This window comes from Phragmites australis, chromosome 8, assembly GCF_958298935.1.
Source record: "Phragmites australis chromosome 8, lpPhrAust1.1, whole genome shotgun sequence".
In the NCBI taxonomy this organism is placed as follows: domain Eukaryota; kingdom Viridiplantae; phylum Streptophyta; class Magnoliopsida; order Poales; family Poaceae; genus Phragmites; species Phragmites australis.
The window spans coordinates 12,426,154-12,453,159 of NC_084928.1; the positions used below are offsets into that span (position 1 = coordinate 12,426,154).

General features: G+C 43.0%; 2 protein-coding genes and 1 pseudogene across 2 annotated transcripts; 1 reads left to right on the forward strand and 2 right to left on the reverse strand.

Annotated features, from left to right (window-relative positions):
• Positions 1-3,560: 3,560 nt before the first annotated feature.
• LOC133926640 (protein NRT1/ PTR FAMILY 3.1-like) lies at positions 3,561-6,518 on the forward strand. Its single transcript, XM_062372660.1, has 4 exons — positions 3,561-3,778; positions 3,896-4,113; positions 4,244-4,812; positions 5,412-6,518. Exons 1-4 carry the CDS (start codon positions 3,685-3,687, stop codon positions 6,334-6,336), a joined length of 1,806 nt encoding a protein of 601 aa, XP_062228644.1. The 5' UTR covers positions 3,561-3,684; the 3' UTR covers positions 6,337-6,518.
• An 11,322-nt stretch (positions 6,519-17,840) lies between these two features.
• LOC133926641 (uncharacterized) lies at positions 17,841-18,973 on the reverse strand (annotated as a pseudogene).
• Positions 18,974-19,223: 250 nt separating this feature from the next.
• Positions 19,224-19,982, reverse strand: LOC133925847 (uncharacterized). The gene has a single exon (XM_062371597.1). The coding sequence runs from the start codon at positions 19,923-19,925 to the stop codon at positions 19,530-19,532; it is 396 nt and encodes a 131-aa protein (XP_062227581.1). The 5' UTR covers positions 19,926-19,982; the 3' UTR covers positions 19,224-19,529.
• Between the last annotated feature and the right edge of the window lie 7,024 nt (positions 19,983-27,006).

Consider the following 27,006-nt stretch of genomic DNA (forward strand, 5'->3'; position numbering starts at 1 on the left):
GACGGGACGGTGGCCGCGGCGATAGGGACGGCGGCCGCGACAACAGGGACAACGCCGGCAACCACGGCGAGGTAACGCAGATATGTTCTTGTGGGTTCTTACCAGGTAACGCAACAAATGTATCAAACTTCCCGTTAATTCAAGTCTCTATGGAATCGTCTGTTGAGGAAGCTAGAAGTGCCTGCCCATGATCTGTTTTCTTGTGAATCAGATAGATGGATGTGTATGAGATCAGATAGCAAGCAACCATAGGTATATTGCTGTATATAAAATGATACATGCCATCTTTGCCTATGTATCGTAAATCGGCTTCAACTTCTTTCAGCGACTGATTTTGCACATCCTGATATCCGTGTAGCTTTTAGTTTGCAATCTTGATTTCGCATACTGGAAGGTGTGTCTCGCACTCGTTTTCTTCTACGCTGATGGTTATGAACTTAGGAAGAAACTTCATTAACTGACTTAAATAAGTTTGTACTCAGTAATGTGCAGTTGTACTCAGTAATGTGCAGTTCTAGTGCTTATTTAATTGATGGTTGTTATCTGTTATCTGTTGTCAGTTGATAGTTTGTTTTTGGACATACTTCAAGGCGAGTTTGTTCGATCAGTTATAGATATACACCATGTCCCTTTCTGCATGACTAGCATATTTGATCAGCACACTTATAGTTCAGCACCCAGAGTCGCTTTTACTCCCTGCTATATTTCATCTGATTCTGACCTGGTATATGCACTGGCAAGGCATCTGTACATGATTCTTTGGACATCTATGGCAGACCTGTGCTGGTTGTAGTGGCAGTCAGACATTTTTCTTCCGTAAGTTTCTTTTGCTATTAATCTTGACGTAGATAGTGGACGAATATAGAACATGCATGCTTGTTGTGCTGTTGGACGAATGTGAAACATTCACAGTTTGATCTGTAATGATATAAGTTTCATAGTGGTATAGAGTGAAATTTAATAACCCAAAAAACAGGTGTACAGTAGACTTTTCTTAAGGCCAAACTAAGCGTAAACGGACGTCAGACAATGGTAATAGTACCTAGTGAAGAATTTAGTATTTCAGTGGTATAGAGTGAAATCGAACTTTGTCGATGGCAAATAATAAAACTAGGATAAACTCCATGGCATACAGTTAATTTCTCCAAAAATTAACTAGTATTCCCTCCGGTTATAAATACTTGACGTTTTGATTAAGATTTGATCGAACTTTTAAAACTTTGACTGTCAATAGTTTCTAAAATATTTACTTTGAAAATATAAAAATAATATGTTTAGATTTATCTTAAAAATACTTTCATAATATTATATTTTTATTAGATATTATAATTATATTCAAATAAAAAATAGTGATCAAATTTACACATTAAAAATGTAAAAAATAAAAAACGTTATGTATTTTTAACCGGGTTCAGTATCCAAAATTTCAAATGTTTCGTACGTTTGCAATGTGAACCCCCTCGGGAGCCGATGGATGCGGACTCGTAGTACTACTGCATGAACAGATATTTGTGTCTTGTACTTACAGTGGACAACAATACTCTGCATAACACACTACCAAGTTACTGTTTTACAGCATTCGGAGGTACTGTAGTGCACTTTTATACTTTATCTCTGAGCACAGTGTTACCAGAGCCGTTCAAACCGTGACTCTCTACACTCTACAGTACTGCAGACCTGTGTTGCCGACGGTCTCATTCCGACAGGATACTCGTACGACAACCAACCCCGCGCATGCAACAACCGAGAGAGCTCGTCCGCAAGTCTGCACCATTCCACATTTAATATCCTACTGAAGCCTCCTAACTCGCGTGCCCGGCCGATCGACCCGTGGATCCGGTGAGACCTCCGGTTGCTTTCGAAAGGAGATGGCGCAGATTCGCGGCCGTGCAAATGATCGCTGCCGTCGTCCATGGATACCACCTGTTCTTGTTTCCTGTAGCAGGCACCAGTCAGATTGCACGCCATACATGTATGTTTGTTCTGAGCATGACCGTTCACATGGAAATCGATAGCTAATTGTTTGAAAATAAATCAGTTTAGAATCTAATTAAGCTTAGTGTTTTAACTAGTCAGCTCTCTGAATTAGTGATTGCGCATAATTACAACTACTTTTTACTCCAAATAAATAAATAAATAATATAAACGCACACATACAACGGGCTACTAGCTTTCTTTGCGCACGCAGCCGTTTGTCCTCCGTTCCGTACATCTCGTCACCGCGGCCAGTGGCACCTGATGGCATCTGAGATGCTGAATACGGTGCGCAGTGCTGAATATGGTGCACAGTACCGTATTCGGCACCTCAAGTTTCTAAAATTATTAGGCCCACCCTTTTTCAATGCTTTGTATATCGAAATCAGATTTCGGTAAATAAGATTTCGGTAAATGAGATGTCGAATACACATGTTAAATTTATAAAATATGCTAATATATTATCTATTCTAATAAATATGGTACGTCTATTTTTGAATTTTTGCCAATTAACTGTGATTATTATATATATATATAGCTTTCTCCTGGTAAAAACATGAAAAAGCTTAATAGTACATCACATAAAATGATAAAAATACATATAATAGAGCATTACAAAGGAACCTACTTTTTCACCAAATAACATAGGGTTGAAAATATTTTTATAAATTAGTACATCACATGAGAACAATATTACTAAATTTTTCTAGATTTTTGGAAATTTATGGTATTAAAAATTAGTAGAGTTTATAAAAATAGGCTTATTTAGAGAATTTTAATTAAAAATCGGCTTAGGCTTTTTAATTGAACTAATTAAAACGGATTGCTAGTGAACTCTAATTTATTTATAAAAAATTTAGAATTTTGGTCTACTTTTTACTCCAAATAAAATCAAAAAATAAATAAAAAATATAAATGCACACGTAAAGGGCTACTAGCTTTCTTCGCGCACGTAGCCATTCGTCCTCCATCTCGTACATCCCGTCTCCGCGGCCAGTGTGTATCCGAACCGGATGGTATTTGAGTGCTAAATATGGTGCATAGTATCGTATTCGACATCTCAAGTTTATAAAATTATTAGGCCCACCCTTTTTCGGTGCCTCGTGTATCGAAATCGGATTTTCGGTAAATGAGGTGTCGAATACACATCCTAATTTATAAATACGCTAATATATTATCTATTTTGGTAAATACAGTGCGTCTATTTTTGAATTTTTGCCAATTAACTGCAATTATAACATATATATACATACATATGTATGTATACATACATATATACATATATATACATATACATACATATATGTATATACATATATATATATGTTATATGTATCGGATCTATATATATATATAACTCATGTGTAAAAATGGTATATGAGAGGTGGGAGTACATACACCCAGGAGTACATACTAGTTTTCCTATATATATATATATATATATATATATATACATATATATATATGTATATATATATATATATATATATATATATATATATATATATATATATATATATATATATAGAGCTAGCTTTCTCCTGGTACTAAAATGAAAAAGCTTTATAGTACAGTCGAGCTAGTAACATGGTTCCAGTTAAGCTATAAATAAGTGGAGCTAGCCAAGGCCACTACGCACACGAGAGACGAGAAACAGCTGTGGCTGTCTGTGCGACACTGCACACGGGCGCTTCTTCTCCATCTCGGGGTATGGAGACGACGGAGGCCGCCATGGCCATGGAAGAGGCGAAGAAGAAGACGTGCAGGAAGAAGGGTGGCCTGAGAACAATGCCCTTCATCTTTGGTAAGCAAGAGTACGTGTTAACCAACACCATCGGTCGCTAATCGCATTCGGCGATTATGTTTGTCGCGCTTAATCAATTAGTTTTGTGTGTGTTTGCACGTACGCGCGCGCGAGCAGCCAACGAGGTGGCGGAGAAGCTCGCCGTGGTGGGATTCTCGACCAACATGCTGACGTACCTGACGCAGCAGCTGCACATGCCGCTCGCCAAGGCCGCCACCACGCTCACCAACTTCGGCGGCACCTCCGCCGCGACGCCCCTCATCGGCGCCTTCCTCGCCGACGCCTGCATCGGCCGGTTTTGGACCATCGCCGCCGCTTCCGTCGTCTACCAAGTCGTACGTGAACTTCCATCTTAAACCGAATGGGTCCTCTTAGCTTTGCCTTCTCTGCACGCGCCAAGCAAGCAATGCGTGCGTGGTGAGGTTACCTGAGCTGCGGCTGACCACTGGCGTTGGTGGGTGGCAGGGCATGGCCCTCCTGACGGTGTCGGCGGCGCTGCCGCAGTTCCGTCCGCCGCCGTGCAAGCCCGGCGGCGCGGTGAGCTGCCAGGAGGCGGCGCCGTGGCAGCTGGCGGTGCTGTACGTCTCCCTGCTCCTGAACGCGGTGGGTGCCGGCGGGTACCGCCCCTGCATCGTGGCGTTCGGCGCGGACCAATTTGACGAGTCGCAAGCGGCGGAGCGCGCGCGGTCGTGGGGGTTCTTCAACTGGTACTACTTCTGCAACGGCGCGTCCATGCTGGTGGCCGTCACGGCGGTGGTGTACGTGCAGGACAACGTGGGCTGGGGCTGGGGCCTCGGCGTGCCGGCCTTCTGCATGGGCGTCTCCGTCGCGGCCTTCGTCGCCGGGTACCCGATGTACCGGAGGCTCGAGCCGGCGGGTAGCCCGTTCACGCGGCTGGCGCAGGTGGTTGTCGCCGCCGTCAGGAAGCGGCGCATACCGGCGGACGACGTCCACCCCGGGAGGCTGTACGAGAACGACGAGCTCGACGCGCCTATCTCGATGTACGGCAAGCTCCTGCACACGGAGCAGCTCAGGTACATTCCCTGCGCCGCCGTGTGACCTGCCCCCTGCTCTGCTATCTCCTCTGTTCTTTCGAAGTCGAGTTTTTACCTTGCCTAGAAAAGATTTAGCTTGTACCAGCCATGGGAAGCCAGTCCAAGTTCATTGATGAACAAGAAGCCACGTCAAATGGCGCCAAAAGCGCGTATGGTGCCATGCTGCCGCCGCTGGACAATTTCTTGTGGTGTCCGGTTTTGACGTCTAGGTTATTTGGCAGAGGATATATTCCCTGAAATCCTTTGGCACCTTTGCCGCCACAGAATTAGCTCCGATCTTCTTATCTTACTTTTTCTTTCAAGAAAGGAAACAAGATCCCAGAGCAATGGTGACCACCATGAGAAGAAACAAAATGGAAATTTGCTCCTCGACTTGGGATTGAACGACAGTGCTCCAAATGAGGAATTTTGATTGTTGATATCTTCTCAAAATTAAAAAAAAAAGGGGGATCGAGTTCGGGTCACCTTGCCATTTCGATACTGACCGTGAAGCCAACCTTGAGCGTAAACTTCTGGAGAAAAAAAAATTCGAGCATAAACTGACTCCGTTCCGTTTCATTGCTCCGGCATGCATGTAGCTTCCTCGACCGCGCGGCGGTCGTCATCGACGGCGACATGATCACGACTACCGACGCCTCCTCAGGCAAGCCTTCGCCGGCCCCCGGCCCGAACCCGTGGCATCTGAGCACGGTGCACCGCGTGGAGGAGCTCAAGTCGGTGATCCGCATGGGCCCCATCTGGGCGGCGGGCATCCTGGTGATCACGGCGTCGTCGACGCAGCACACCTTCTCTCTGCAGCAGGCGAGCACCATGGACCGCCGCCTCGCGCCGGGCCTCTCCTCGTTCGAGATCCCCGCGGGGTCCATGACCGTCTTCACGCTGCTCGCCATGCTCGTCACACTTTTCATCTACGACCGCGCGCTCGTCCCGCTCGCCCGCCGCTCCACGGGGCTCGACCGCGGCATTTCCTACCTCCACCGCATGGGGATCGGCTTCGCTGTGTCCGTGATCGCCACGCTCGTGGCGGGCTTCGTCGAGCGGCACCGCAGGGAGGCCGCCGCAGCCGCGGGCACCACTGACGCCGGGACCGCGCCGCTGTCCGCGTACTGGCTAGTGCCGCAGTACGCGCTGCACGGGATCGCCGAGGCGTTCACCTCCGTGGGGCACCTTGAGTTCATGTACGACCAGGCGCCCGAGAGCATGCGCAGCACGGCGACGGCACTGTTCTGGCTGTCCATCTCGCTGGGGAGCTACGTGAGTACGATGCTCGTGGACGCCGTGCACCACTGGAGCGCGGGACCTGACGGCTCCAACTGGCTGCCGGACAACATCAACCGCGGCAGGCTGGACTACTTCTACTGGGTCGTGACGCTGCTGCAGTTTCTGAACCTAGTGTACTACTTGATATGCGCCAAGCGCTTCACGTTCAAGCCAGTCCAGCTGCACAAGAAAGAGGACGAGGAAGACAGCAAGTCACTAGTGGAGCTGCAAGAAAAGGTTTGAGCAGTATTGCACCTATGAAATAGGTACTAATGCTTGCTAGGTAGATTGTCTGAAACTCCAGGTTAATGCATATATATGTATGTGTCAGCATTGGTATGTTGTAGATCAGGGAAAGACACACAGATTGAACTCCAGGTTAATGCATATATATGTATGTGTCAGCATCTGTAAGTTGTAGATCAGGGAAAGACACAGAGATTGTTCGGGCCAGCAATCGTAAAAAGTTCTCGATGGCAAATCATGCGACGCATTTGTCCATGCCAGACGCTATTTGATACTGAGTCTTGGCACAGCTCAGGAATTACAACTCAACACTACTGTAATTAGAAAGCAGGTACTAGGGACATACATGTCTGAAACTTGAGGATAATGCATATATATATATTAGCACTGGACTCTTAACCCGGGGTCTACTTTAGAGCCAATTTAAGAGTGTGCAAAATGGGGGCCTCGAGCCCTCGTCGGTTCGGTACCACCAGACACCATAGCCGTTCGCACAGGTAAATGCATATATGTAAGTCAGCATCTGCATGTACGTTAGGGATAAACAAAGAGATTGTTCAGGCAATCAATCTTTGAAAGTTGTCAATGGCAAATCAGAACAATAGCAATGCCAGGAACTATTTCACGTCGAGTCTAGGTACAGGTCAGAAATTGGATCTCAAATTCTCAACAATATTACAATTACGTGAGAGATACGCACTACATACATTATTCAGAACAGCATATTAGTGACGGATGATAACTATCATTAGTGACGGTTACCGCATCCGTCACTTCTATTACGTCACTAATGATAAAATATTAATGATAGGTTGGGACCCGCTACGAATGACAATCACCAGTGACGGATCATAATTGAGACAAGTTACTAAAATACGTCTCTTATGACCTGAGTAGGCATGTTGCCTATCACTAATGACCGAGTCATCAGTGATGGACTGTTACCACCATTCATTGGTTACTGAGTCATTAGTGACGGTTAGATTTCCAACCCATGTCTGTGACTCTGTCATTACTGATGGGTGCTAACAACAACTCGTTACTAATGACTCAGTCATTAGTGACGAGTGTATTTACCACCCGTCACTAATTATCTAGAACCAGTGATAGGTAGCTACAACCTGTCACTGGTGACCGAGTCATCAACGACGGGGTGTTATGAGTCATTAGTGATGGGTATCTTTTCAATCTGTCTCTAATGACCGAGTTCCAGAGACGGGTTGGAAAGATACCCGTCACCGGGACTCGGTCATCAGTGACGGATGAATTTACCACCCGTCACTAATATTGTCATCCCTGAAGGGATTTACCTTTTTTCTCGTTGTATCATGAAGCAATGTTACGATTTGACAGCCATCTTCTCCTGCAAATAAGACACTCCAGATACATTCATGCCATAATCACCATTCATTTCATGATATATACCCATATTGTAGGGACCAAGTCACGAAATATGCAACCACAAATTACATAATCAAAAGTCATCGAAATGTACAATGGCGTAAGTCCACATCAAGATAGTTGCAAAGTACATAAGTCAAAAGTGCAACCACAAATTACATAAGTCAAAGCCCTGTCTCCCTACAATAGAACTCGCCTTTTGAAGAGACGTGTTGATACAAAAAGTTGTCACGCCAAACACACCGAGCACCTCGTGTGCAATATTCGGTGAGCAGTCGTCAGACCTTCATCATCACCCACGCTTAGGAGGGACCCCGTTCGGAGTGCGGGTGACCGACGTCCTGTCCTTGGTCGTCGAGATCAAGAACAGGAAGCAATATAGATAGGACAAAAAAATGGGACTACGAGAGCTAGGCAAAAGACGAAAGATATTGTAAATTGTGTTTGATCTATTGGTTGATATTCTCAATCGGCCATGACCCTCTCATATTTAAAGGGCAGCAGGTCTTAGTCGTAAGAGACCAGGACTCCTAATTAAAACCGAACAAGACTTACAGATACGATTCAGCTACGCCTACCTGATCTCTAAACTTTCTATAACAAACATATATTTCCTATTTGAACACGTAAAACTCCCATATATCTACCCAAATACGCTTTAATATAATTCGAACTTCTTAGATTCGACCAACTCTTCCATCTGTCTGGAGACCAATTGCAGGAACAAACCATCACTAGTCGTCTGGTCATTGGTCATGACCACTGATCGTGTTCATTGGTCTGAAATCACTATTCACTGATCGGAAGTGGCTGTTCACTAGTCGGAAGTACTGTTCACTTACTATTCATCAGGTCATCCATTAAGCCAGTCGTTGCTGCAATAACCATTATAAATGCCAAGTCTTGTCGTCAACAAGACGACTTTGATCATTAAGAACGAGGCATCCATGCTCGAAAGTTGGAGAGTGCATACACCTCTATGTTGCCATCCGGTAAGCTGATTCCTGCTGAATGAAAGAAGTTATGGAAAAGTATGCAATTAGCGTGAGCAAAATTATTTTATCATCGGATATGAATGAAAACAGCTATGAAAAGATTATGCAATTATCTTACATATGGGGATTTCATATCCTTTATTGTCATAAATAGCAGCATGTGACACGCAACGTAGAATCCGCAGGAGTTGTCTGGTGGTTGTTGGTGATACTGGAGAGGGAAAAACTATCAGTTCGAAAGAAAAAAATGTAGTAGTAGAGTATTTACAAATATGTTTGCTGGCACTTACCGTGAAGATGGTCTTACGTGTCAGTGTGCAGGACTCCTTCGGATCGTACTTTGGATCACAGCGCATATACATGTCAAAAACCCTACATGTGAAAAGGGATCTAATAGTCAACATTTGGTGTAAGTTTGAAAAGTTCGATATATAACCTAAGCCATGAAAAGCTTACTCATCGAGGATTTGTTTGATGAAAGTATAGTCACGTTGTCCCGTTCGCCGTTAGGTCCCACCACTGGTCTTGATGAATCAAGATACCATACCAAGTTCCACTTAGGGGCAATAACCAGTAAGATCCAATAGCCACCCGTGTTATGGGCGGCTATCAGGTAGTCCCTCTTCGAAAAGTGGCTCATTGCCGTAGCCACATATTTCACAACGAATTCTCTTTGTTGTTCCATCAAAGAAATCATCACATTTTGGGAGTCAAGGAATCCAAATAGCTCTTCTTCCTCATTTCTTGTATCAAGTGTCTACATATAAGAAATTAGTTAGATTGGAGAATTTAGTGGTAATAATTAATGAACGTCTAGTTTGAAAGGGCTTACAATGTAAAGCATCGGAATAACCCAACATCCAGGCCATCGAGGTTGAAGAGGTCGTATAAGTCGTTGAAGCCCATGAGGAAGTAGTCGTCCCCAGTCAAGAAGTGACAATTTTGGTAATATAAGACAATGGAAACCTTCTTTTCTCTACAACCTTGCAGGTGGTAATTATGCAACTCAACACAAGGTTGTCTCGCCCGCTGAAGTGGATCTGCCAGCAGCAAGGGCTTTTCAAGCTTGAATTTTGGGTTTCCTTAGTCCAAGCTTCTCCTATCCAACGCTTCTCGGTGATTGAGTCCTTACTAGAGGACTTGGATTTCTTCGGCAGCTGCTTATGGATCCAGGCCTAGACTTCTTCTTCTTCTCTTGGCTGCCCTTAGGTTGCTTACTTGTAGATGGTGGAGTGGGCAAAGGCTTCTTCTTCTTCTCTGGGTTGCCCTCAAGTTGCTTAACTGTAGATGGTGGAGTGGGCAAAGGCAATATAACTAGCGCATGTCGAGGCTAAGGTTGGGGTAGGGAACTTGAACATCCAGGCGGATCGCTCCTAGATACTGATGCGCGTTTGCCCAATCTTCTGAAAGGTAATATGATAAGTTGATTAGTGGAGCTTCGACGTTGATGATACAAAGGCTTCGAACAGAACAGATCGAGAACCCTCGCAACCACTACACCACTACTCCGTGGTTATCAATCGTGCCAAGATGTGGTTGACCTCACCAAGAAGGATTTTCCTGCAAACGAATCGAGAACATAAGTAAGAACAAGTAGATGCAATCTGAATATTGCTCATTACCAATGAAGTACTCGAGTTGGGGTTTAACAAACCGATAAACGGTGAAACTGTCTAAAAGAGAATAATCTAAGTTAAACCCGAGCCTAAACTACAATGGCTACTATGTATATATAGGAGAGATGTGAGGAGGTTGACCTAGGGTTGTGCAGCCATTTTAAGAGGCATGCACAACCTGGACTCCGACTCCAACACGATTACAAGACTTAACAAGGCCTAAAGCGGTGGTGCAACACCTTATTCCTTAGATTCTGACTATACTATAAGGAATATTTGTTCGAGATTATATCCATTGGAAAGGGCTCATCGTAAGCTTTCTAGAATATCTAAGATTGCCTAAAACGGACTTCGTATGAGAGAGTTATGCCCATTATATTGACGTGTTGTCTTGTGACTCGACCACGACTACGACTTCGACCACGATCATGACTAGAGCTCAGCCTCGAGTCCGAGTAGATTTGACCTCAAGGGGTGACCTCCGGGTAAGGTTGTGGTGCTTCTCCCACGTTCCTAAGCAATAAAACATCACAAGAATTTAGTAGGAATCCATCCAAGGAAGCATGAACATCGAGAAATGAGTTCACTTGGTGGTCTAATTGTCGTGTATGTGCTCTTGTAATTGGACCTTGTATGATTCGAGGATTATTGGTGGTATTGATAGTATCTGAAGGATCCATGGGCTCATCAGATATCGTGTGCACCACGATGTCCCCACTCTTCCATTGGATCCTTTGAAGACGAGCTTGACTCAATTTTTGGATCTCATCATTTTTTTGAAGATGGGAAAATTTTGTGTCCACGGTATTGGCATGTACAAAATTCACAAAGACCACAGCATAGTCAGGACATATCGGGACCGTATGTAACACCTGGACATTTGGATGCACCTGGCCCTTTGCAACCTCAATATAGTAGTCTCTAAGTCTTATGACCAGTGAGCACGGTGTAGGCCCATCAAGAAGGTCTATGGTATCAGGCTCTACAGATGGAGAGAAGACAGGTTGTTCAACCTCCCTGGAGGCTTGACTACTCTTGTGTCCAGCAATGGGGCTACCACCTGCTGGTGCACTAGGAATTACGGCTCCCTGTGACACAAACCTTTGCAGGATGTCTTGATAAACAATCTCCCTAATTGATTGGGTCCACATCTATTGGGACCGATCTCTTCCTCTTCTTATATATCCTGATATGTTTGGGGAAGCCTAACTTTCAGCCTTGGGAACTGGACACGCCTTGAACATGACTTGGGTGCTCAGGGTTTCCCAGCGTAGTGGAGAGCACGTCATGTTCCCTGAACCTGGTGAATGAACCTTCGGAGGAGTGGGTTGCTATTTCTTTCACCTTTTGAGCGTCTGTCTCGATTTCGCTAGATTTGAAGGTGATTTCTTCACTATTTGACAACGTACCCCTCGCACGCAAATACGATTACGATCATCCCAGGAATTGCAACCAAGGATTCTCGCGTCCTTCGTTGGATAACTTTTCATCCTTCGCCTGCCATCTATCCCTTTTCCCCATGTACCCGCCTGTGCCCAAGTTGTGATTCTGCTTGTTCTTTGCTCGAAGCTGCTTTGTTGCTAAACTCTCTGTGTGGAATGTCTTAGAGCTCTTCAATGCCACAAAAGCTTCACAATCCTCTCTTTTAATATATGGGTACTTACTGAAGGGTTCCAACTCTTTTGCCATATACTCGTCCACAAGCTTGCTCTTGTGGCTTCTCCAAAGTTTGGAGATCATTTTCATAGCAGCCCTGCAAGTCTTCGCCTTCATGTTCCCCAAGAACTTCAAAAACGTATTGACACTATTATTGAACAAGGCATTCTTTTGACCCATAGTGAGGTCATCGAACTTCAGAAGGGTAAATGGCACCCTCTCCCAAGCATTAAGGCATGCGAGCTTTCGCAACATCTGTAGGGCCTTCTTCTCTATAGGCACGTCATTATCATCGATTTCCGTGATAGTAATCTTTTCAGTTGGACACTTTGCTTGTGCCCTTGGCTTTCGTACTGTTGCTCCACTGGGACCTGGTTGCGTAGACGTCTGACTGGGAGCTTGTGCTTCGTTAGAGGATCCTAATGACTCATTGACAGACATCTAGTGGATATGAATATGCAGATATAATTGTATAAGTCTTGGTAACTATATTCACTTTTATATGAATTTATGAAAATATGATTTATTTCTTATCTAAAGCGAACGATCCTACCTAATTTCTAATTGGCAAAGATAGGTCTTAATCCCATTCGAGGACATGTGGCCCGAGTACATTTCCATACCCTTGTACGGTTCTAGAGAAAATTTTGGCAGCACCTCCCCGCTGTTCTCCAAATAAACATCTCGATAATGAGCTGAGAGGATGTGTATCCAAAGAACAATAGGGAGAAGCTACCGAAATTCTCTCTAGAACTAGACAAGAGCACATAAAACTACTACTCGTGCTACATATCCTCGAACTGTCCAAAGTATGTGGACAATTCAGAATCATCTTCTTATAAATATAATGAGTTGTCAAGTTATTTTTATAATCAAACACTCCCGAACGGGAGATGACGTAATAGGTTACGCAACCTAAATTTATTTTTGGGATTTTCTTACAAATTTAATTTTAACCATCATGAACTTGTTGTGCAATATACATACATTAGTGACAAGAATATACAGCAGCAGATAAACAAGAATAAGAATTAATGTGTGTTGTCAGGACTGAACATAAGTAAGAATAAAAATAGGTAAACATGGAAATTGCATATGCCAAGCATATAAACATCAAGAACTTGTTTATGTTATCAACTTTTACTCTCAAAAAGCGGGTTACGACTAATGTCGCCATTCAAACGCCAAATTAGCTATCTCATATCATCGGTATGTGTGATAGCGCACTCTTAATTCTCATATCATTCCCAAGAACAGCATGCACTGCAGTCTCCATATTTATGCATATTGGTTCACATACCCTCTATATCATATATTACCGTAAATACTACATAAAAATCACAACTCAAGGGTCAACATTAGGAACACGTAGAGTTTAAGTATTGAATAGTAAGTGTTAAATGGGTAAGTTCATATTATTGCACCTAAGTAGACTACGCTGTCACACATAACCTCACTTAGCTGTGGTCATCATCGAGTAATATAATCCGATATACCATTTGCATTCACCCCCGGCACACAAAGTATGGCATAATGCACAAAAGTAACTCATAATGGCGGATGAGGATGATGGCGGTAGGCGTCGACGAGGAGGGGACGGCGGGAGGCCTACCTCGACGGATGAGGACGATGGCGGCATAGAGCACGGTGGCGCGGGCTCCTCGGCGTGGTGGTGCTCGTCGGGGAGGAGGCGACAGCGGTGTGGGCTCCTCATCGTCGGAGTAGTCAAGGACGGCAGGGACAATCATTAGTGACGGGTGGTAAATTAACCTGTCACTATCTATATATTTACTGACATGTGAAGTCATCATCAGTCACTAATGTGCTCATCTCTCTAAGGGATTTACCTGTATACTAGCTGCATCCTGAAGTAAAATCAGGATTTGGCAGCCGTCTTCTCCTGCAAACATATCACAAATTTGAGATTACATTGAAATTCAGACTTAACTAAATATTAGAAATATTACAAATTTGAAGTTACATTGAAATTCAGACTTAACTAAATATTAAAAATTTGGGGGTACATTGAAATTCATAATTAAATGAATATTACAAATATTACAAATTTGAGGGTATATTGATTCATGTACCATTTGGCATGTAGCAGTCATTTTCGTACTTTCTTGACATGGATCCCTTCGTTCAACTTGTGGTATGATTGTAGTAGCAAAAGGGAGGATTTCATCAAATTGATTGTACTCATCCTCATCAACCTTATTTTCAACTCCGATGATCTGTCTTTTACCGGCGAGAACCACATGAAGTTTCTCATCTGCCTTGTAAGTCACATAAAACACCTAGGCAATTTGTTTAGCAAGTACGAAAGGTTCGTCCTTATATCCAACAAGTTTGAGATTAACGCTAGTGAATCCGTACTTGTCTTTCGTAACGCCTTTTGTCTCGTGTACCCAATGACACCAAAACAGGGGTACCTTGAATCCGAAGTAATCCAGTTCCCAGATATCCCCTATCTGACCATAGTATGTGCTCTTGTGCATGTTGTTATCATAAGTATCTATATGTACACCGTTGTTCTGGTATGTTCTTTCCTGATCTTGGACAACCATGTAAAATGTGTAACCATTTATATCGTACTATTTATATGTTGTAATTGTGTATATAGGGCATGCTGCTAGTTTCCTGATCAAATCACTTGTAGGAGTACTCGATTGATTTATTCGATCTCGAAACCAAGTGTTGAATCTTTGCATATGTTGCTTCGCAAGCCAAGCTTCGCTCCGCCCTGGATTCTCCTAAAGAAATAACTGCTTATGCTCGTCGATATATGGGGACACTTCGTTCATTTGTTGCAACACGAGGAAATAAGCTTGGTTCTATACCTTCGGCTCATGAGTAATTGTATGTTTCCCTAGAATTCCTTGCCCTGTGAGCCTACCCTTGTGGCGAGAATGAGGCACACAAATTGGGTTATCTTTTTCCGTGTAATTAACGCACCACTGCACTACCTCCTCTGTAGAGTAACTTTGCACGATGCACCCCTCCGGAAAAGCTCAATTCCTTACGTACGACTTGAGAACGCCCATGAATCGCTCATATATATACATCTGATGCAAGAACACAGAGCTAAGAAAATAAATCTCCTTCACAAGGTGAGCTATGAGATGGACCATGATAACGAAAAAGGATAGTACGGAATACATCTTGAGAAGACATAGAGTCTCATAGTGTCTTTTTTCTTGCTCGCCTAGCGCTTCCGGATCGAGTACCTTCTGACCAATTGCATTGAAAAAAAAAACACAGGCTCATGATAGCCTCTCGAACACTAGTTGGCAACATGTTTCTAATTCCAACCGCAATCATCTGCGTCAATATCACATGGCAATCATGAGTTTTCATGCCGGCAGCCATTTTTAGCTCTTTCACCGAAAGAAGTCTTCTAATGTTGGACGAGTAACCGGAAGGAACTTTCACACCGTGCAAGAACTCGCAAAATTCTTTTTTCTCCTTCTTGGATAGGGTGATGCAAGATGGGGGTAGGAATTTCACTTTATCCGTATCCTTGACATGAAGCTCAGTCCTTAAGTTCATTTGTTCAAGGTCAGCTCTTGCATTTTCATGATCTTTTGTTTTCCCCTTCATGTTGAGCATTGTACCGAGGAGACACCCGTCACTAATGACTTAACATTAGTGACAGGTTATAAGGACACCCGTTACTAATTATTTAATATTAACGATGGATGATAAGGACACCCGTCACTAATTATTTAATATTAACGATGGATGATAAGGACACCCGTCACTAATGACTTAATATTAGTGATGGGTTATAAGGACACCCGTCACTAATTATTTAACATTAATGACGGGTGATAAGGATACTAGTCACTAATGACACATCAGTGATGGCTGAAAACTAAGACCCGTCACTTATGACTTTTACAAGAAGATATCGACTTTCAGAATAGATCGAGGCATGCATGCAAATAGAGAGTACTTCAACATCCCATTCAATAGAATAGAACTGAACTTCGAGGGACGATACCCTAAAGCAATGTCAGAATTTGGCAGCCGTCTTCACATTCAAGAACACAGATATACATTCAGAAACTTGAATTTAACTCAAGTCTGTCATACAATATAGTTATGCATACATTACACACTTATGCAAGTATCCATACATCATTATACTTGAGCATTTGTTGGAGCATATAAGCTCTGATATTTAACATAGTTGAAATCTTAAATATTGTATCCTAGTACTTCATTGATATACATTAGCGCATGAATTAGTGCACTCTCTTTCGCTTGATATGGATGATCCGATGCTTTACCATAGACAGTAAACAATGTCTTATTAGCTGATTCATTTCTACTTAAATGAAACCTTATATCAGCCTGAAAGTTGCCTTCATCAGTGAAGTCCACTCTGGGGCCATAAAAGCTTAACTCAAGATGCTCAATGGCTTGATCTAAGATAGCGTGAAAGCTAATTGCCGCAAAGGTGTCACCAAAAATATCCTACATGCAAAGAAAAATAAAATTATAAAAATAATAACAGTCGTGTATATCAAAACAACCGGATTACATATTACTATACCATATCATAGTCATTGAACTGAGCAAGCCTGTCACTGATCGAAGCCAAATCCTCTTCGCCCTCCTTAAGCTCTTTTATTCGAAAATAGTTGTAGTCAGGCAAAAAGAACCCATGCTCCTCAAGCACTTTCAGACACCCTTCAACAGCGGTTTTTTCAGAATGCAACGAAATCGATGAAGCCTTACCACATGCCCTAATAGTGATATCCCCACTACTTTCTCCCCTTGAGCGTATGTCAAAAGAGATATATAGCTTCACAAAATTCCTTCCGACTAGAGTGGATTGCACCAAAGGTACAATACAACTTATCATAGGGATTACCTCTTTAAGCCATAGAATCAGTTTCAACACCTACATGATAGGATGATATGAATTGAGCCTAATGTATTATAAACTCAATTAAATTGTTATGTCCTAATGAGTGTTACTATGAGTCTAACAATATGGGAGAAAAAGAAAAGAGGTTACTATGATCGGTCTCGATCGTGGCCGGTGGGAGAACGCTGGTGGGGGAACGTCTGGAGGGTAGTGTACGCATAGTGCGTGAGCTGATAGAGGAGTTGTTGGGATCCATCCAAGTCCACCACGGCAACGGCAACGACCCCCGCCACTACCTTGATCCATCTCCCTAACCCTAGCTAGTAGAGGGGGGCGGCGGCGTACGTCGGGCTGTGGTAGAGGGGGGAGGATGGCGGTAGCATCGGCGGCGAGGTGCGAACGACGGTGGTGGCAGGAGGAGGAGGCGAGCGGGCGTGAGCGGAGATGAGAGTGGTCGAGAGAGAAATGGGAGGCTAAGAGTGGTCGGGGGCAGATAGAAGTGACAAAAATTAGTGACGGGTGTCCTTCATCCATTACTAATGAGTCAGTCATTAGTAATGGTAACAACTATGACCCATCACTAATTACTTTAATATTAGTGACGGCTCTCATAACGACCCGTCTCTAATGAGCAGGTTATATTTAGTGACGTCTGCCTCATATACCCATCACTAATGACTGAATTATTAGTGACGGACTTTAATGTGACATGTCACTAATATCTTTAGTGACAGATCGTTTTCTCACCGTCACTAATAAACCATCATTAGTGACGGGTCTTACTCAATCCCAACTTAGATCATACATTAGTGATGGATTGACACTATATCCGTTACTAATAATTGACGCGTACTTAAAAAAACGTTTCTTACTTACTGATATTTCATAGTCCTTGGCAGAGCAAGCTTTACTAGCACATACAAGCTTGGACATGAGTGTGAATACATGAATTTTTTTTTATTCGTGATTGCACTTACCATGCCGAACCATCATAGGAAACCATTGTCATGAGAATTCACCAAGAGGCATGAAGAACCACTTGCTCCATCTCCAGCAATCGCACAAGAAGCAGAGATTTTGCAGAGCAGCTATACAAGGAGCCTCTGATCATCAGTAGTGCTAGACTAGTTGTCCAAGAACGCGCGTCGAGACTCGAACTGGGCGCTCGGGACGATCAGACGGTGAACCTGATCTCGAAGCCAAGTGAGGGGTGCACGGGGCCGGCAGGGGAAGGGACGACGGCTGTGATAGCGGAGGTGGGAGGTCCAACAGGGAGGCGGCGGGAGACCATCTCGTCGATGCTGGTGGGGTCGCCGGAGAGGAGGGCCTCCACGGTGCCGTCGCGGCGGTTGCGGACCTAGCCGGCGAGGTGGAGGGACTCGGTCGTCTCTGCAGTCCAGCAGCGGAACCCCACCCCTGTGACACGGCCTTTCACCATCATGCGGACCGCCTTCCGCGCGGGCTCCTGCTGTGGCCTCGGCACGGGCTACGAGGAGACGTCGATGCCGGCGGAGGAGGCTATGGTGCCGGCAAGGCAACGGAATAGACGTGGTAGCATGGTGTGGTTGGGGAGTGGAGCGAGGGGGGACAACGACCAAACGAATGTCCTGGCAAAGGAGGAATCCAGAGAGTGAAGGCTGTTGGGCCTCGTCCAACTTGTAGCTCAGCCCGGCCCATCCAATAATACTTCTTTTCTCTTCTTTACTATATAATAAAATATAAGTTAATTTTCACATCTGCTTGAACCGTCAATGTAAAGTTTTGACAGTACATTTTGGTCGAGTGAATGGACCTGATGAACAGAGCAATCTGTTTTTTTCACTGAGTTTGACCAAAAGAAGATGCATAATACGTTCTATTGAACAAATGCAGAGCATGGTCACATGAAAGTGTAGAAACGATCGGCTGATTTCTTCAAACAGCTCAAAACTAAACCGAAACAGGACAGATAGTGTTCAGAAAATTTCTCAACATGGATATGATTCAGCCTGATCATGCAATGACGAAGGGCAAGGCTGATCTGAGCACAAGTGTGCAATCAACTAGTGACAAGCAACCAATACTCAAACAAACTAGTGAGAAGCACAGAATTACATGTACCATAGTTGTCAGAGACAAGGTTTAAAATTTCACTAAAATTTTAGCAAAATATCTCCAATTTCATAAAAAATGAAATATCTAATTCTTGAAAAAAAATTCAGCGTTACACTATAGATATACCTATTTATTCACAGGGCGGGGCACATGGCACTGGGCTAAAACTTTAGCAAAATATCACGAATTTTAAAGAGAAACGAAATATCTAATTCTTAAAAAAATCACGGGCATATAAGACCCTCATACGGAAAAAACCAAAATTTCGTGAATTTTAGCCATTACACCATTAAAAAAATTGTAAAATGAAATTAAAATCGCTGGTAAAGAGTCTAAAGACACCGATCACAAGACAGGAACAGAGTGCATTAGCAATCACAAATACACAATCCTGGTCCTGCCCTCAATTCTTATTCTTCTGCTCGTACATTCAGAGTTGCGCATCCGAATTCCAATATTTGATTATTTCAACACCATGTATATTCGGCACTAAAATCTCTAAGAGAAGCGTGGCCTTCAGCGCAAAGATTAGCACGAAAGAAGCAGGCGGCATCAGGCGCTGGGCTTGCGGTGGAACCCCTCTGCGGGGTCCACCGGGTCGGCGGGAGAGGACACGACGGCGGTGACGACGGCGGCGGGCGGACCCACGGGGAGCCGCCGCGAGACCATCTCGTCGACCTTGGCGGGGTCCCCGGAGAGGAGGGCCTCCACGGTGCCGTCGCGGCGGTTGCGGACCCATCCGGCGAGCCCCAGGGAGCGCGCCGTCTCCACGGTCCAGTCCCGGAAGAAGACGCCCTGCACGCTGCCCTTTACCACCACGCGCACCGCCTTGGAGGTGGCCTGCGGCGGCGGGTCGGCTGCGGCGGCCGACATGGTGCGGCGGGAGGCGGCTGTGAAGGGGAGGAGGAAGCGGGACGCGGTGGCGGAGGTGGAGGTGGAGGGGAACATTCTGGACAGCCGAGGACCCAAGATTTATCGGTCCCGGATTCGCATGATATTACAATATTTATCGGTCCCGGATTCGCATGTTATTACAATATTTATTGGTTCCAGTTTTGCATGATATTGTAACATTTATCGATCCTGGATTTGCATGATATTGCAGCATTTATCGGTCCCGGATTTGCATGATACTGTAGCATTTATCCGTCCCGGATTTGCCATGGCCTCTCTCGTCACAATTGTTGAATTAGCTTTCATATTTTTTTAAAAAAAATTAGTATTTTTTAATTGTTGAGTGTGTATGAAAGATCAAAAGATATATACATAAATCACAAGGGTTAAAATGTATTTAGAATAGAAAAATTAAAGGGTTTGGTTTTGGTTTTGTTTTGTTTTGTTCTCTTTCGGGTTCTTTCGGTTGGCCAGTTGAAAGCTAATTGGGATTTTTTAAGTAATTTGAAATCTCAGTTTAAGTTAAATTTCATTGATACTAGAAATATAATATTTTACAATATAATTCTTTATTTATTAAATGGTAACTGTTCTATGCTTTTATAAAAGTGACTTAGAACTATGTATATACTAGTTTTTTGTATTAATTTTTTGGTTCATCATTTCTGCTACTTCAAGATTTTGTTTTCTTGTAATAGGTACTATGTACTAGTAAATTAAAACTTGAGCACATACTTAGTTATTTTAGGATTTGTTTGATAAAATTTGTATGTACTTATGTAACTAATTTGATATGGCCATGGTTATAGCACTGGTAGTGCAAAGAATTTCTGCTGGGATGCAAGTGTTCCTTTGAATTCTATTTCTAGGCATTTTTAGTGTACAAATTTATTATTCCAGATAATAGTAATGCCAACGTAGTTGATGCTGCTGTTTTTTTAAAATATTTGAGTCTAATCACTACCGGAAACGAGGTCTATGCCGAGTGCCTACGTGTATGCCGAGTGCATTATATCGGGTACTCGGCAAACAGCCACCTACGCCGAGTTCCCAACGAAAGCACTCGGCAAATAATTAGGCACTCGGTAAATTCATCAAAAAACACTCGGCAAACAATAGCACTCGGCAAAAAGAGAAAAAACACTCGGCGAATTCGGGCACTCGGCAAACAACGCGCTACATGTCCCTCCGTTCGGCGGCTGACGGTGAGTCGCCCCTTTGCCGAGTGTCGTCTAACGGACACTCGGTAAACATGTATGTTTGCCGAGTGCCCGATATTTGGCACTCGGTAAACTATTTTTTTTCTTTATTTTCTTTTTGGTTTCCTTTTGTTCTCTTTTCTTTCTCGTAATAACAACCGACCAAGGGCCGCTACACATCGATTCCGGTACTACTGCAGTATGGTTTAAGGATGATATTGTTATGAACTTGGAGTTAGAATTCAGTCGTGCTTCAAGATTGAGATGCAGCAGATGTGGACTCCTGGGAGCGGCCCTTGGAATCAGTTGTGCTCTAAACATGTGTCAAAGATGCTACCGTGTGATGAGCTGAGCTCACAAACAAAGGAGAATGACAATTCTTCTTGCTTGCCTTAAAAAAGAAATTTCTCTGCTATATACTATCATTCCAGCTGTCATCCAGACAAAGAAGGAATTTTCAATGCTTGCCAAGTGGAAGAAGTAAAAGCTGTCACATACGATGCTTAGAAACCGAAGCATCTCCGAAAAAGAATCATGATTTCGAGAGGGAACGGATCAGGTTTGAAACCAAAGTGACGGTTGAATCATCGTTTGACCTTGAAACTTTTTCTACACTCAACATACAATATAGAATATTCCATGTTAAACTTTGGTATTTTTCTGGATCCGTTTACTATTTTTAATTCATTAAGTGCATTTCCTGGCTTTTAATGGATATAAGTCAAATTTGATCTGCAAGTACATGAAATAATGAACAAAAATGGGTAGAAAAATCATATTCATGTTGTTGAGTCTATTTTTAGGCCTTACCCAAGAAATGAAAAGAAATTTGAAACATCTGGGCGGCAACACTCGACCACCAACATGTAGCTTATTGGTTTTCTAATTCTAAAAAAAACAAACGAAGTATGAAAAACATGAGACTTGCCATAGCGTCATGATATGACACGTAGAGGTTGTGATAAAAATTTGAGAAGGTTTCGCAAAAGTTATCATGTACGATGCTTAGAAACTGAAGCATCTCCGAGGAAGAATCGTTGTTTTGAGAGGGAACGGATCAGGTTTGAAGCCGAAGTGACGGTTCAATCGTGTTTGACCTTGAAACTTTTTCTACACTTAATATACAGCATAGCATATTCGATGTTAAAATCTGGTATTTTTTGGGGTCCGTTTGCTATTTTTAATTCATTAAGTGCATTTGTAGCAAAAAAAAAATCAAGTGTTTGCCGAGTGTTCTTGCGTTTACACTCGGCAAACAATAGCTTTGCCGAGTGTTCTAGATTTGACACTCAGCAAAAACAGACACTCGGCAATTTCACGAATATAGGGTTTCCCATCCCCGGCTGCGCGCGAGGACAGATGTACTCCAATTTTATTTTCTTCTCCCCGGCCGCCGCCGCCGCCTCCCGCGCCCCAATCCGCCGCTGCCGCCAGCGCCACCCTCCCCCTCCTCCCAGATCCCCCTTCGCTGCTGCCGCCCTGCCTCGCGCCGCCGCCCGACGCCGCCGCCCGACGCCGCCTCGCGCCGCCCTGCCCGCACCGCCCCCCTCCGATGCCGCCCCGCGCCGGCCGCTCCGCCTCGCGCCGGCCAGCGCCGCCCCGCGCCGACCCGCGCCGGCCAGGTCCCCCTCCTCCGCTGCCGCCCCACCTCGCGCCGCCGCCCGACGCCGCTTGGCGCCACCCCGCCCGCGCCGCCCCCCTCCGACGCCGCTCCGCGCCGCCCCCCTCCGACCTCCTGCAAATCAGCAAGGTATGTGGCCTCTCCATGCACATTAAGTTCAATTGTTTGTTTGTTCAATTATTTGTTCAATCTCCATGCACATACACTTAGTTGATGCCAGGCATATGCAAGAGATATTAGCTAGTAGTATGCATTGGCATATATGTAAAGTGGTGAGCATAAATCATGTGGTTATACTCCATTTGGTTGAATGTAAAGCTTAAAAGAATGTTTTGGGGGCACACACACATGCTGACATGCACACCTGGAGACGGTTCATTTGCTGATCTAATAAGGGATCGTGGATGGAAAGAATAGAGTTAACACGAGGAAGGTTGCGAGGGGAAAGGAAGCTTTGTTCTTTCCATTTTGATCTAGCGCCAGCTTGTATTAAATCCTGCCCACACACTTGTCTTGACACTTGTTTTGCTCTGGGCACCTCGGGGCAGCAAACAACTCCATCTTGCCTGATCTATCTAATGCTGACAGCTTCTTTTCTCTTTTACAATTTCATGTCACTTTTCTCGGCAATGAAAAAAATTATGTCGATTTTACTTTCTTTGACCCATACAACATTTAGATCCAGTTGATTTTTAGGAGTTCTGAACTTCTCAAGTTGAGTGCTGAAAGCATGGTGGTAAATTTTCTCCTTTTTTTCTTCCTTTTTTCCTTTTCACCAGTCTCCCTCGTTTCTCTTTGTTCCCGTCTTCCTTTCATTTCCTGGATGGTTGTTATATGTATATATATATATTTATTTATTTCCTCGTAAATTAGTTTGACCAGAAGGTATCCGGAAGAATATTTCATTTCTTCATTTTCCTTGTTCTCATTTTATGCCTACACATGAGCGCTAGTGCAACATGCATCGTTCTTTGGCATTTTATTGATCCTATATGTTGCTTGCATTTCGTTCTTCCATTTCGCAAACACATGTTGTTTTTGTTCAGCTGCTGCATGAAGATTTTTTTTACTTGCTTATGCATGTGGCAAAAACACACATGCTGACATGCACACCTGGAGAAAGAGGTGCACACAGCACAGGGCATGGGCGGATCCATCATGATGCATGGGTATTCAATTGAATACCCAACTTTTTTGCAAAAAAATTAAGTATATAGCACATATACTACGTATATATATCTTTGCTGCTTCAATTCATCAGACCACTCAGTAAATTGTAAACTAATTGTTTTAGTAAACTAATAAAAGTGATTTCACTAATTTTGGGGTGTTATGGATTAGTTATGAATTAATCTATCTGCAACATATTTACTCAATCCTGCACATTACAATAACTATTTTAAGATTTCATGTATTTTTACAAGATAGAGGATTATGTAAGAAGACTAAAAAATTTTGTTTCATAATTTTTGGATTAGTAAATAATTAACTATGCATTTAACTCGAATTAATAAATGAGTTGCACGTTTTTCTTTTTTTTCAAACTTACTCTCCATGTAATATGATGTAAAGGATATTATTTTTGAAAACAAATTTCACAAAAGGTCTTATAATTGTCTCTAGTTTTTTTTAGAATTTTTTGTGATTTTTTTAAATTTTTTAAATTTTTGGACGTGTTTTTGCAACAAAATCAAACCTTTGGGGGTTTTTTTTTGCAACAAAATATTTTTTGGAGGGAAAAGTTAAAATCCAAGTGACTTTAGGGGGAGTTTGCATTTTTTCCTAACTGAAAAGAGCCCACATAGCAACAAATATCAGGTATTTATGATCTTTATGTTTTGACTGCCCAGTTCGGCAATCAGCAGTTGAGCGTAAATTTTTTGTGCAAGTTAAGGATAGTGACATCATTAAACGCTTCCAAGCCATAAAGGAACACAAAGTTAAATTGTAATTTTGTTTAAATGCTTTGTAATTTCTTTTAATTAGTTGAAACTTCTCTACTATGAACAATTTATACTTTAAAATTTACGCTACTATGGACTTCTCGTATTTTGGATTGAACATTTTTTTTAATACTGAATACCCAATCGCTAAATCCTGGGTCCGCCACTGGCACAGGGCTGCCTATCTCTAGGGGGAGTGGCCAATGCAACGTTGAGTGAGTACTTGTGGCTCAAAAAAGGAAGCGTAGCCACAATGGCAGCATGGCTATTCCTGCTAGATTTGTCTCACCAATTCAGTTTTTTACGTATGTGATTCGACGTTTTTACCAAATTTTGAGTAAGAAACATCTTCTTTTGGTAGCTTGGAAGCAAGTAGGGGTACAGGTGAAGCTGTCTTTGGCTATATTCGCTTTTTCTTTCTCTCCTCCTCCTTTCTAGTCATCCCATCTCATCTTTTGGTCATACTTGCATTCCGATTTCTTGGTTGTTCCCATCATTTTCCAATTTGCATAGCCACTGCGCTCTCACACTCCCCCTATCTCAAGTCCGGTCCATGCCTTACCCTCCAACCTTGGCTATTGATAATTCATTTGCTCATGAAAATAAAAGTCTAGTTTTTGATAGTCTTCTTTTCACTAGGTTATCTTCTGTCTAAGTTAAAGAATGAGAGCATACGTATACCTCATATTTTTTTCCGGAAGAGTCCATTGTGCTAAGTACCTAGTGAAAAGATATTGCCATGGTAGTAAATTGCAGCCATCCCCTTTTGGAAAACTCAAGGTTATATTTTTTTTCTCTTTATAATTACGCATTATGCTTGCTTAGACGATCAGTGCTTGGGAGTTTCACAAAACTGCTATAGCCAAATTATTGGCGAGGAGGAAGTGCAATTCTCATTTATATTCTTCATTTTGTTTAGCTAATTAATGTGGATATGGGGGTCTGTTGCACAGACGACAAGTGAATGAGGTGGAAGAGAGACAAAGCATGCTGTAATTTTATAGTCCAGCACAGTGTTGATGATCAAAATATTTGTAGTGACAAAACAAATATATGGGTCAAAAATATAACATGAGTTTCTTTTCATTAAAAAATAGAAGCTAATGGGCAGTTTATTTAACAAGATTTTGATGTGGCGATTTTATTTAATTGCTTGATTATTGAACACCAAGCAAATCACTAAAGGTGGAGTCATGCAAGAGAAAATTTGGAAGTCAATTGAATTTGGCAGCAGTAATCTTTTTGATAAATTCTAGGAGTGCATGCTTAGGTCTTGATTAATATACCGTATAGTGTTGAACTTATATCCTTCATCTTTAAAATATATCAGAACACAATCCTTAATCATAAAAGATTCAGACATGACCGGACTACATAACTTTTCTATGTCAGTTTTGCTATTTATTACAAATGAGGTGCCGCCGAAATTTTGAATTTTGGCTAATTTAGGGTTTAGGATGTGCATGTCGCGTAACCTATGCGTCTCCCGTTTGAAAGAGTTATGGTTATAAATATGCAAGTCTTTGCATATCTATAACCGTAACTGTTTCGAATTATCCATATTTTTTGGACAGCCCGAGGATGTGTAGATTGGGTTCGTTTCAATGCTCTACTCCGATCCGAGACAGAGTTTCGGCAGCGTCTCCCCGTTGTTCTCTGGATACACATTGTCTTGGCTTGTTGCCGAGACGTGTATTTGGAGAACAGCGGGGAGGTGCTGCCGAAATTCTGTCTCGGATCGGAGTAGAGCATGGAAACGGCCCAATGAACACATCGTCGGGTGGGATTAGGACCTATCTTTACCTATTAGATAGTTTGATGCATGCCGATTCCCTCTTATGGTAAAACACAAATATTTGATGGAAATAATTAATTGTATAGGTAGATGAAATTGATTTTTATATTACTTGCTGAATAAAAAATATTATATGTGTATGTTTCCCAATATGTTAGAGGATGGATGATCGTGAGTGGATGTACACTGGCCGCTCTAGTCAAGGTTTTTTGACCGATGAATGGATCCAGAAGACCGATGCATTCTTGGAATTAGCATTTGCTAGGCCTAAGGGACCTCGTGGAACTTGGTGCCCCTGCAGTATTTGTGCAAACGCGCGTCAACAAACAAAGGAGGTCATGGGTCAACACCTTTGTAAGAATGGGTTTATGCCACACTATACCCGGTGGACCTACCATGGTGAGTCCGAACGTGCCAGAGAGGAGGTGGTGCGTCAACGCACCAACTACTATGATGTCAGGGTCGGAGACATGCTAGATGACTTTCATGACGCACATTTTAATGAAGCACGTATGGAGGAAGTGCCGGAGTCAACCGCAAAGGACTTTTATGATATGTTGTCTACGGCGCAGCAACC